Raw genomic sequence first — 12,068 nt, 5'->3', positions numbered from 1 at the left:
ACCCTGGGCTCGATGTTCAATCTGATGCCTCCTACAGCCTCCTACTTGGGCCCATCCTGCTGCTTCCCTGACTGGGAGATGAGATCCAGCAGGCTTGGGTAGAATGGGGTGTCTGCAGACTCTCTCTCTCCAGCTCTACAAGGGACTGGAGGGGGATTCAGACTGGGGAACATCAGGCCTGGCTATGCTATTCCCAGGGTCCAATGCATAGTGAAAACATAGGGCCCTTTTTTTAAACATTTTTAAGAAATTTAAGATGGGGACAGCATTAAACCAAGCGTGGGCCCTGGGGGACTGCTTGGGTCGCACACCAGCCCGCTGGTCCTGGCTGCCTGGGACACTCTGGTTGGGGACACCTCATGTATGCTGTCCCTGGGAAGGGGGTGGGTTCCCCCCACCAGGATTCATGGGATCCCTCCTCTGAGGGCTGGAAGGCATCACTGTGGACAAGCGGGGACCGCAAGAACGGGGCGAGTTCTGGACCCTCGGGTGGTGTTTGCTGGTGTCAGAAGGAGATGGAGGGGCTCTGGAGGGAGCCCCCGACAGCAGGGGTTAGTGGGGTCAGCTGGGGTTGGCTGTGGCCTCGGCCTGACAGATTCTGTCTCCGCCCTGGATCTGCTTCTAGAAAGGGATATTCATTCATTCATTCATTCATTCATTCAATGGAAACTCTTGCTCTGTGCTAAGCTCTGCGAATTCGGGTGGAATGAAATAGATCATGTCCACCCTGCCCCCGATGGAACACACAGCCAGGCAGCCTCAAGGACAAGCTGGCCTGGGAAGTCCACAGAGCCCGGCTTTTCTTCCTGGGGTCACAAGTTGGCTGGACCCAGGGGACAGGACATCTGTCAGGAGCAGCCCCCCTGCCATGATCCCATGACACCTCCTGGGCCTGGGGAACTGGCAGTGCAGGGGGTGAAGACTCAGGGGAGGACCTGGGACCCGAGGGGCCCGCCCTCCCCCTGCAGGGGCTGTTCTCCAATCCCGGTCTCCTCCTTGGGCATTCCTGGCTGTCTGGAAGGAGTCACAGAGGCCAGTGGTGCGCTCTGGCTGCCTCAGGGATAGGAGGAGACCATTGGCCACAGCTGGGAGCTAGAAGCCCCAAATCCTGTTCCAGACTTTTCTCCCACTAGATCAAAGCACCCAGAGCTCCGGGGATAGGCCAGCCACTGGAAAATAGTTCCAGGATATTTCACTTCCAAAGCTGTTCATGGAGGAACCCCTGCCCTCCCCCCCATCCCTCAAGGGCAGGCCATACTTTTTAGTTTTTTGTAACGACTTTCAAACAGTAATGAAAACACGGGGCCCTTGTTCAAACCCATGTGAGAATTTGAGGATGGCATCTGTGCACAGATGGCAGAGACCCAGCCTCACCCCGAGTGCGGAGGACACACCCTCTGGGCTCCCAGGCTGGCCCAGGTGCTTACCAGCTATGCGCGCAGGGCTTACCCTCCCTCTGCTTTGGCTCCTTCTTTGGTTGGTGGGGGATGATGAGGGGCCCGTGGGTCCTGGGTGGAAACAGGCCTTAGTCATGTTAGCAGGAGGCATGCCCAGTGCTGGGACCTGAGGCAAGACACAGTCCCCTTCCCCAAAGGGCTCATGATCATGTGGTGGGAATTGGTACCCACCCCAGGTACCAGAACGGGGAGGGTACCAGAAGGGAGAGCGCAGTGTCTGGGAAGTGTGGGGGGCACTGAACCAGGGGAGGGGTCCAGGAGCCTTCTGGGAGGTGCTGTCCCTTAGACTGAGGTCTGAGAGTCTTGTAGGAATTAGCCAAGGAATTCGGAGTGGCGGTAGGGAGAGGGTCCAGAAGGCCTGCTAGGGTTGGTACTGGGAATATGAAGGGGCTGGGCCTAAGTGGAGAGCCCCACCCAGAAGGGGGCGGGAGGGGCACTAGCCCTGCCTGGAAAGGGACCCCAGAGGAGGACTAGTCCCAGCAGCAGAAACCCCCAGACAAGGAGCTCAGCCTGCAGAAGGGCTGAAGTGCCATGTTAGGGGGTGAGCTCCCTGCCCCTCCAAGTGTGTGGGCAAGGCTGAAATGGCTGTGGTTTGATAAGGATGTTGGCTTGAGGATTTCACCTTGGAGGGGCTGCATTAAACAGACTTTGAGGTCCCTTCCAACTGTCACGCTCCAGCTCCTCGAAATCCCCTCTGGGAACAGCGAGACTATGAAATATAAATCAATAGGTTAAAAATACGCTTGTCTCCTGCACGTCCAGGCCCTGTCACTCTGCCTGTCTCCCTCAGTCTTCAGAGGATTCCTGCACGGCTCTGGCAGCCTGAGAGCCCGGCAGGAGAAAATCGCTTTGTTCCCGAGCAAGGCAGGGCTGATGGTGTCTCTGTGGATGGGGCCTTGAGTTGGTTTTTGATCATTGCTGCCTCTAGGATGCACACTATCCTGTTACGGCCGGCGTCCCCTCCTCATGCCTTCCCTGCTTTCATCGCTGGGGAGAGGACGATCAGGCAGACCATGTCGGGGGGCAGCTGTGCCCCCAAACCTGAAAGCTGAGGAGGTGCTGCTGGCAGGAAACCAAACTCAGGGATGACCGGTGTGGTGACCCCAGATTAGCTGGGGGTAATGGCTCTGCTGGGGGGTGGGTGTTCCCCAGTTACCTCCTGGGGTTCCCATGGCAACGGGAGTGTTAGGAGCAGCTAATAGGGACTGACAGCGAGTGAAATGAAATTTGATGTATGGGAAAATGCATCGGCCAGTGAAATAATTGGGGAGAAGGCGCTTTCTCCTGCCGGGCAAGGCCAGTTCTCACTTCCTTTCTGTTGTTCTGTGAGAACTTTCTGGTGCTCTTAGATGCAGGTGTTTTTATCAGAACGAACAGTCGTTTTTTCTCAGGGGTGTGAGATGGCACATGCTCTGTCACACAGGGCCCTGTGTGTGTGTGATGAGTTGTTCGGCATCCGTGGCATGAGTGTGTGTGTCCTCGACTGTGTGCAGCCCACCGCCGGCCCGCTTGGCTGTTCTTGGGCCTTCCACAGCCCGTCACTAGCTCTGCCATCAGCCAGTGCTCACCGGGGGAGTGGGGTAGGGTGGGGGAGGGGGGTAAGCACAGCCTGCCAGTCTGGGGCCTCCTCTTGTCCTGGGTGCAGCCCCGGCGGGCGTTCTTGGCTGATCTCCAAGTCCCCATCTTTGGAACCCTTGTCAGATGGGTTCTGTGCCCAGCCTGGGCCACCACCTCAGTGTCCCTTTAGCCCCAGTTTGAGAAGGTCCAAGGCTGGGTTTGAGTGTTTCCTGGCAGCTACCGGGTGGACCTCGCAGGACTGGGATGTTCCCAAAGTCACTGTGAAGAGTAGGGTGAGGTTTCAGAACCTAGACTCAAGACGCTCTGCTGCAGGGCAGCTGGAGCTCCCCAGAGAGCCTGCCAGGAGGGTCCAGGCAACTGATGTTCAACACAACACCCCAAATCCTGGGTGGCGGTGGGGGGGGAGTCATCTCATCCCTCTTCGTTCAGAACTGTGAAACCCACTGACTTCTCTCTGTTGCCACCACAGGTGATCTTGATCCTGACGAAGTATTACCATGCAGACATGGGGAAGGTTCTGGAAAGTTCTCTGTGGCGGTAAGTCACCCCTCCTTATGCACCTGCGTGTCTCCCTGGGCTGAGGGCCGAGACCCCCCCATGCCCAGCAGGAGCAGCCCTGTGAGTTGATGGTCTCCCAACTTTCCCTTTGGCTGCACAATGTGCGTAGGGGACAGGGAAGGTGATTGAGGGTGTCCCCTGTGGGCCCACACAGCCCTGGAAAAGAGAGAGCTCTATAGAAAGTGTCTTCGCTGGCTTTTCTTTCCGTGTGTCCTCCCCCCACTTCCTTTTCTGCTTGCCGGGGGAAGATGGTTTGCATTGTGAATTCAGGTCAGTGCACAAATGCCCTCTGCCCATGCCCTAGACTTCAGATATAGCTCTAGGAGTCCACCAAATATGCGATTCCTCTCATTGTTCAGATGTGTTTCTTTCTCTCTGGCTTAGCTGAAGAGCTTGGTGAATAAATGGGGGGGGTCTCTCTTTCTACGTGAGATGTGAATTCAGCCCAAGAATGTCAAGCAGCCATTCTGATGTTTTAAATGAGGTGGGAGAGAGGAGGTTTTGAGAAATCATGTCGGTTACTCTTGTCTTCGATGTTTACACCCGCTCACCCAGACAGCAGGGAGAGAGGCTCCCAGTGTCTCGCGCCGTCCTTGCAAAGCTTTTCTCGGGCAAGGATCCTGTTTCCTGCGAGCGCCGACCGTCGCTCCCATGTTCCCTGGGTGTTGAACTGTTTTGATTTTCAAGATGTGTTTCTCAAGGAACAATTAATTCATTTTGAACAACACCCAGACCTGCTCATCAGGAGTCCCGTGTGTGTGTGTGTGTGTGTGTGTCTGTGTCTGTGTCTGTGTTTGGGATTGGGGGGCCTCGAGCTGATTTATTTTTTGGTTTTTGGCTTTGCTTCTAGAGCAGGAGCATGATGGTTGATTCCGTTGGCTCTCGTTGGGGGATTCCTATGAGCCTTTGGGAAGGTGTTGAAATGGCACCTCAAGCTGGGTCCTTTCCCTGTTGTATGAGGATGGTGTCGCCTGGGGGCCAGCTGGTGTGGTCAGTGGTGGTCCTGATGGCGCCAGGTCTGGGGAGTAAGCCGCACGTGCCACCCTGGGTTTTTCTTACCCCTCTCCTGGCAGCCCTTTGAGGGTTTGTGCTCTGGAACTGGTTTCAGGGTTAGGCCCCCTGGGGAAGGGCTGGCCCATGGAGGCTGTCCCCCTCGCTGGGAGGATGGTCCAAGAATGGGTGCCTGGGTTATGCAGAGAACAGAGGCACCTGAGTCTTCTCTTCCCCCAAGCGAAATTCTGTAGTCCCCTTGTTGGCCCTGCGTGCCACATGCCTGCTGAGTTCTAAAGTGGGGGACTTCACCTTCCTCAGCACCCCCCAACTGTCCAAAGCCCGGGGGTCCTTTGCTCTCGGCAGCATCTCCATGGGCCGCACACGGAGGAGACGGAGGTGTCATAGATGTTGTTTTGACAGTGAACAGCCCTCCTCGGTGTAATCTGTGCCCACGGGACAGAGTTGCCCATCCTTGTGGGGGACACGGTGGGGACAGTGGCTTTGGGCCAGCCCTGGGGTGTGGGGACTGGGCCTTCTTGCTTATGGACTCCAGATTCAGATTCTTCAGATGCGGGTAGAAAAGCCGAGAGAGAGGACAACCACCTACCTTGGGGCCGCTGGGACAGCAGGGTGGGGGTCCCTCTGCTCCACGCCGAGCCTCAGGTCCTGACCTATCCCTGCCTGGAAGACTGTGCATGCCCAGGCCCAACAAGCTGACCCAACCCAAAACGTCCCTAGAAAGGTACATGGTCTTGATGGAGGTTTTCTCCAGAGCAAATCAACAGACTTTAATGCTCTGTGTTCTCATCATTGTACACAGACATTTCCTCTCCTTTATTAAAAATACATGCAAAGGAATTAGTCATGTCGGAAGCAACCCCCTTCCCTGTTCAGCGCCATTCCTTCCTCTGTTTATCTTTCTCACGCGGTCGTGTTTATGGAGTCAGACCTGGAATGATGTCTCGCGTTCTTCACGCATCTGTTTCCAGCTCGTCTCTGTTGGCCTGTGGCTGCAGCAGGGCGCTCCGGAGCCTCGAACTCATGCTGGAATGGGTTCCTTCTGACGCTAGCCACGGCACCGCCATAAAGCACGTAGACGTGTGGTTTTCCTCCTCCTCCTTTGGGTCCTGATGTTTTAAACGAGGTGGGAGAGAAGGAGGTTTTGAGAAATCATGTTGGTTACCCTTGTCTTCGATGTTTATACCTGTTCACCTCCTTTAGGAGGCTTCACTTCCTGAAGTGGTATCCCGGAGCGATTAGCAGCAGGAAGACCACTCTTGCTCGGACCAGCCTGCCCAGCAATTGCCTGAGGTTCAGTCTGTGAGAAGGTCCTGGGGCCGCTGGAACAAAGGATGGAAGTGACAGGAATTCATTCTCCCCCCGCCCTGGAGGTGTGGGCAGGACCGGGCTACCCCTGAGGCTCCAGAACAGGGTCTTTCCCCTCTTCCAGCTCCTGGGGCTGAGCGGACTCCAGGCCACGTCCCCATGGCCTCTCCTCTGTGTGTCTGTCCTCTGTGTGTGCCTTACGATGACACTTACCATTGGATTTAGGACCAGCCCAGGTGATTGGGGTGATCTCATCTCACAAGCTCTAGCTTAATCACCTCCATAACTTCCCCTTTTCCAAAGGAGGCTGTGTACCATCTCTGGAGGTCAGCCATGGACATGTGGGTTTGGCTCCACCGTTCAGCTCCCAGCGTGGTCATGTCTCCTCTGGCCACACCATCCAGATCTGACTTCCTGAATGGCTTTTGCCCTTGCCCCTGGTTCTCCATTCTTAGCCATGCTCCCTTTCCGCCGCTCCATCTGTGGTGGGGCCCTGTAGCCCTTCCCAGCTCCTCCCCTTTCCCCCTGCTACCCGTCCCAGCCTCTGCCCTTGCAGGGCTCTGGGGATGTGAGAAGCACACATGCCCACAGTCTGGTCCTATTCACTCGTCCCCAGTGGCTTCCCAAGACTGACACTGGGGCAGCCCAGCTCTCCTTGTCCCGGCACAAGGGATTCAATGCAGGTTTGGAAGCTACAGTGGCAGGTGTAGAATGTTGGCGCTCGTGGTCCCGCAGAAAGATGATATGGCTTGTATCCATTCCGGGGTAGAGCCATGACGGTTTCAAGGGAAAGAGAAATAGCATTGGAACACAGAACTAAGAACGGCATGGTGTGTAAGGGCTCCTGTGCTCCCATTCCCTGCCTGCAGGAAAATGTTGCTGGGTCCTTCTCCTGGTTTGGGGCTGTTCCTCCAGATACATGGGGCAGCCAATGTGACCTGAGTGGGTTTCCAGGACACTGGGCAGGCAGTTGGAAGACTGAGACCATTCCTGGACAAACAGAAGAAGGGGTAGCCCTGAAACAGTGGAGGCCAAGTCCACAGCCACCCGGGGCCCGCAGCCTGCAGCAGATGTTTGCAACACCCTCCACCCCCTGGCAGCTATTTGGGGTCACTTGGCTGGTGGGGGCTAGTGGGTGATAGGCGGGAACAGTCTGGGTGAAGCCACGGAAGCTGAGAGCTGAGCCTGGGCTAGCCCGGTACTGGGTCCCTCACTGTCATAGATGTTAATTTTATTTTTTCTTGCCTGGGATTTCTATCTCTTTGAAAAACACACTCTTACAGATTCTGATCAAGCCTAGCTCTCTCTTCCCATCCCCCACACCCCGCCATCGCCCACCCAGAAGAAACCACCTTCTTGAAACTGGCGGGGACCGTCCCTGAGTGTGCATTCTCGGTGAACGAAACGCGTGAGCATCAGTCCACCATCGATGGGTTCTACTGTTCAGCGTGTTTAAAGAATTGATATAAATGACATCATGGTGCCTTTCGAAATCTGATTTATATTCCCAACTCGGTTTTGGTAATTTCTCCGTGCAGCACGCGTTAGCTGGCTGATGTCTGCGTCCCCCTGCTGGGGGAGTGTGAGGATTCCCCCCCCGCCCCCGATTTTGTTATTCCCATCAGGGCTGCCATGAGCGTCCCCACATGCGTCTCCAGCTTCCTTCTTCGCTCCCTGCTGCCCGTCTGTCTGCCGAGGGATGCCCACTCCACGTCTCTACAACCACCAGGCTTCGTGTATCTGCACTAGGGTGGGTGTGAGGGTGTATCTCATCTTTGTGATTTCGCATTTTTTTTATTTCTCATCTTTGTGACTCTTCATGAGCCTGGACGTACTTTCCAGTATATAGTGACTGGTCAAGTTTCTTCCCCTCGGATTCACCTGCTTGGGTCACCCATCTTTTTCCTCTAGGGGGCTTAATGTTTTCTTAAACCCTGCCTCTCTGCCTTCAGGACCCTTGATTCTAAGGCTCCCAGCAGGCGCTGTTCATTCTCTCCCAATGGCTTCTTTTTTAAAGGATTTTATTTATTTTTGGGGGGAGGGAGAGAGAGAGAACAGGTAAGAGGGAGGGGCAGAAGGAGAGGGAGACTCCACTGAGCAGAGAGCCCATCTTGGGGCTCGATCCCAGGACCCCAGGATCATGACCTGAGCAGAAGGTAGACGCTTCATCAACGGAGCCCCCCAGGCGCATCTCTTTCCAGATAGCTTATCAGAGTGATGCCTCTTAGAAGTGTTTTTTTCTTTGCCACGTTATTTTGTGCACGATTCTTAGAAGAGTCAATCTGTGGGCGATAAGGGCGCCTAACAAGTCACCCTGAGCTCAGTGGTGTGAACCACATTCTTACCCTCATGCCCCTGGGTGGACTGGCTTGGCCCGTGGGTGGACTGGCTTGGCTTCCTTGTGCGGGGGGGGGGGGGGGGGGGGGGGGGGGGGGGCGCGGCGGGGCGGCGGGGGGGGGGGGGGGGGGGGGGTGTTGGGTAGGCAGCTCTACTTCAGGCCGCAAGCTGGTGAGCATGGCCTGCTCCCCCTGTGTTTGTTCTGGGACCAGGCTGACAGGAGAGAGGTCGTGAGGACATGTTCTTACCCTGTGCCACAAAGCCTCTCAAGAACCCTGCGCCCACGGTCTCTCAAGAACCCTGCGCCCACGGTCTCTCAATCCCATGAGCACGTTCATGGCTTCTGCTCACCTCCCATCTGCTAGAATTCTGTCCACCAAAGCAACTCGCGGGGTTCATCCCAACCGCAGTGGGGGAGGGGAGCGGAGCAATGTTTGCTGAGCGACAGTTGCATATATCACATTGGTCATAGGGGTTTGGTAAAAATACACGTTTTGTGGTCCTCTAAGTTTGGGAAAACTTCTTGGGTTGAAAATCAATCAGGTTTCTCTGCCTCAGGACTTTGGGCATCTCTGACATGCCAGTGCCCCTCGGACGTCTCCTGGGGGGACTTGGGAGGCGTTTCTCCATCTCATCCGAGACCGCACTCTTTCATTTTGATTTTATTTAAATATTACTTCATTTTAAATTTAAATTAAATCAGATTAATTTCAATTCCATTTTATTTATGCATTTTAATATGTATGAATTACTGTATTTTTGTTCGCTGAGCATTTCCTAGGACCGGGTTTCCTCGGCACTGACTTTGGGAAGCTCTCTTTCATGGATTTTGCATTCTAGTGGAGTTGGCATTTGAGGTGTTGAGATCACTTCTCTTCTTGTAGGATGTTATCGCGTTGTTACCCAACCCTGCTTAAAATCCGAGTGGGTTCTGCGGTCCTATCCTGTCTCCCTGGATAGAATTTGAGCATTCTGTGTTGGGAACACAGGGACTGGGGTGCTTGAGGCATTGAGCCCCAGTCCTCTGAGGACCTCTCCACGTGCACTGATACAAAGCAGCCTTCCTGCAGACATGCATGACAGCAGGGGTGGGGACGTCCACGTGGCTCAATGTCCCAGGGTGAGGTGGACAGAGACGGGGTACGCCCTTCCCAAGCCAATGGCAGTCCCTTGGGGGCCCCGGGCTTCAGGGTGAATAGGGACACACTGGGCCGATGGAGTCCCTCTTGGAAGGCGGGGCAGCCTTAGACTTCAAGGAGCTTCACCCCGAGGCTAACTTGGGCTCTGCTGCTGCGTGGTTTGTGCCCTGAACACATCGCGCTTCCATTTGGGCTCTGAGACCTCCCTGCCTCACCGCATCGTCTCCTGTCTCCCCTGAGCTGTAGATGGCAACGTGAGGACAGCAGCTAAGGCGTGGACGCCTGGCACTTAGTAGGTGTCCTCCCTCTCCCACCGGCCTCTCCCGGCGAGGGCTTCAGCATCACTGTGGAGGCCTGAGCTTGATTTAATCAAGACCCAGAGCAGACAGGGATCAGGATAGGCACTGAGTTAAAAGCTTTCAGGGGTTGAGTCTATTCAGTAAATAATTCAATTTGAATCAACAGTTTGATGAGGTCAGGCTCTGAGGCCTTGAGGTACCCGTAGAATGTTCTAGAACAAGAATCGGGGTGGCTGGAAGGTCACAGGACATTTGAGGAAGTCCCTCGGCATCCCCATCCCCGAGCCTCTTCTTCCTCCCTCTGTACTCACTCAGGTCCTGGCTCCCCCTGTTTCACACACTCCCAGGACTCCTCCCAGCCCGTGGTGACTATCTTCCTCTGCCCTCTCCTCCCCCGACCTCTTCCCCTTGCTTCCTTCACCTCTCTCCACCATCCATCTCCTCATCCGCTCATCCCCCTTCTGTCTGTCTATCCTTTATCCATTGACCTATCCATCTCCTGCATGTTCATCCCCCGTCCACTCACCAACCCCCCACACCCACTCATCCATCCATCCATCCATCCATCCATCCACCCTGTATCCCTCTCCTGTCCACCTACCACACCCCAGGCATCTGGGCATCCATCTACCTACGCATCCCTCTCTCCATCCATCTGTCCTCTATCTGCCCTCATGCATCCCCTGTCCACCCCACCACCCCCCATCCCCCCACCTTCTATCCCCCCACCTTCCATCCCCCATGTATCCATCCTCTATCCCCCAACCCCCCCTTCCTTGAATCCAGCCATCCAGGCTCTGGGTTGGAGTAAGGCATGGTGAGGCAGCCCCAAGACCCCCAGTTTAGTAGCGGGCACAGATGAGCAAGCGATGCAGGTCGATGACATACACTCTGCACCACGATGAACCTGAGAGAACCGGGGAAGCGCTAGATGCCTGCACTCAGTTTGGTAGAGCGGGTGGTGGTCAAGGAGGACTTTCTGGAGGAAGGTCCCATCCTCTGGCACCACTACAGTGTCCCTGCCCTTCCAGGGCAGCTCTCTTTGCACGGTGCCTCCCGCATGGGTATACTCGTCCCCTACAGCCCCAGTTACCACCCCTCACCCCACACCCGCCGCCGGAGGTTTCAGCCCTGGTGCAGCACACCTCATGCCCCACACTCCAGCAAACCTTTGGCGACCTGAGCCTGCATTAGGGAGTACAGCTGCTGGCCCCAGCAGGTGAAAGGAACATTCTAGTCCTCTCCAGCCTGGTCAAGCCTGAGCCCAGCTTCCTGGGGGTGGGGGTGGGGTGGGGTCTGCCCTTGGGGAAGCCACATGCCATCTGGGCTCACCCCTCATCCTTCCTGTGGTTTTCTCCCTCCTGCTCTCGTTGTGTCCTGCTCCTATGACCCCATTCCTGCAGGCTGGAAAGGCCAGCCCCAGGGTCTGGAAGACTGCACACAGGACCCCACCTCCTTTGGGAGGACCCTGCAGCACCTAGCAATGGCAAGGAGGCCCGTTGCAGCGATGATGGCTGCTAGCCGGCTGTGAAGGCCATCCTGTCCCTCTGTGGGCTGAGCCCACAGCACAGCCTCCCAATCCCTAGGATCCTCCGAGAGAAATGGGGGATGGGGCTCAGTGGGGAGGGGCAGCCTGTGAATTTGGGGTCGTGATCTGATTCTTGGGCCTGCATTTAGCCGAGGGCTGTCTCTTTGGTGCTCAGTACACTTGCAGATTTTCGTCTAGAGCACTTCCCCAGCTCCCTCTTTGAAGGGCCCCCCTGGGGACAGCCTCCTTAAGAACTCTGCCCTGCGTCCCTGGCCCTGTCCTAGCTGTGTGCAGATGTCCCCTCCCCAGCTGGGCCAGCCACCTCCCCTGGGATCTCCCAACCCTCTCCCACAGCCTGCTGCTCACCTCCTCCTGGGATCAGGGTTTCTGTGTTCTCCACTCTGTAGAACAGACTCAGGCCCCTGGGGTTTACTGAGCAGGATCAGCATCTGAGAAACACGGCCGCCCGTGGTAGTCACTTCACGTTCCCTTAACTGGGGGCTGCATGCCGCCATCCACCCCCCTGAAAGATGTTCTCAAGGGGCACCTGGGAGGCTCAGTTGGTGAAGCACCTGCCTTCGACTCAGGTCATGATCCCAGGATCCTGGGATTGAGCTCCATGTCCGGCTCGTTGCTCAGTGGGGAGCCTGCTTCTCCCTCTCCCTCCACCCCTCTCCCCTGCTTATGTTCTCTCTCACTCTCAAATAAATAAAGTCTTTTTTAAAAAAAGAAAAATGGGTGCCTGGGTGGCTCAGTGGGTTAAGCCGCTGCCTTTGGCTTGGGTCATGATCTCAGGGTCCTGAGATCGAGTCCCGCATTGGGCTCTCTGCTCAGCAGGGAGCCTGCTTCCTGT

At 55.9% G+C, this 12,068-nt stretch overlaps 1 protein-coding gene across 2 annotated transcripts in view; it reads left to right on the top strand.

Annotated features, from left to right (window-relative positions):
• The window catches only part of SORCS2 (sortilin related VPS10 domain containing receptor 2), a 420,811-nt gene that overhangs the window by 163,930 nt on the left and 244,813 nt on the right, over nt 1-12,068 (top strand). For both annotated transcript variants that reach the window (XM_059380324.1, XM_059380313.1), the window contains exon 2: nt 3,505-3,572. In XM_059380324.1, coding sequence (XP_059236307.1) covers nt 3,505-3,572 — 68 coding nt within the window. The remainder of the gene's footprint in view (nt 1-3,504; nt 3,573-12,068) is intronic.

The sequence above is a fragment of the Mustela nigripes genome, chromosome 1 (genome assembly GCF_022355385.1).
Source record: "Mustela nigripes isolate SB6536 chromosome 1, MUSNIG.SB6536, whole genome shotgun sequence".
Lineage (NCBI taxonomy): Eukaryota > Metazoa > Chordata > Mammalia > Carnivora > Mustelidae > Mustela > Mustela nigripes.
Note: the sequence above shows the minus strand (reverse complement) of the source record. Positions and strands in the feature narration are given on the sequence as shown.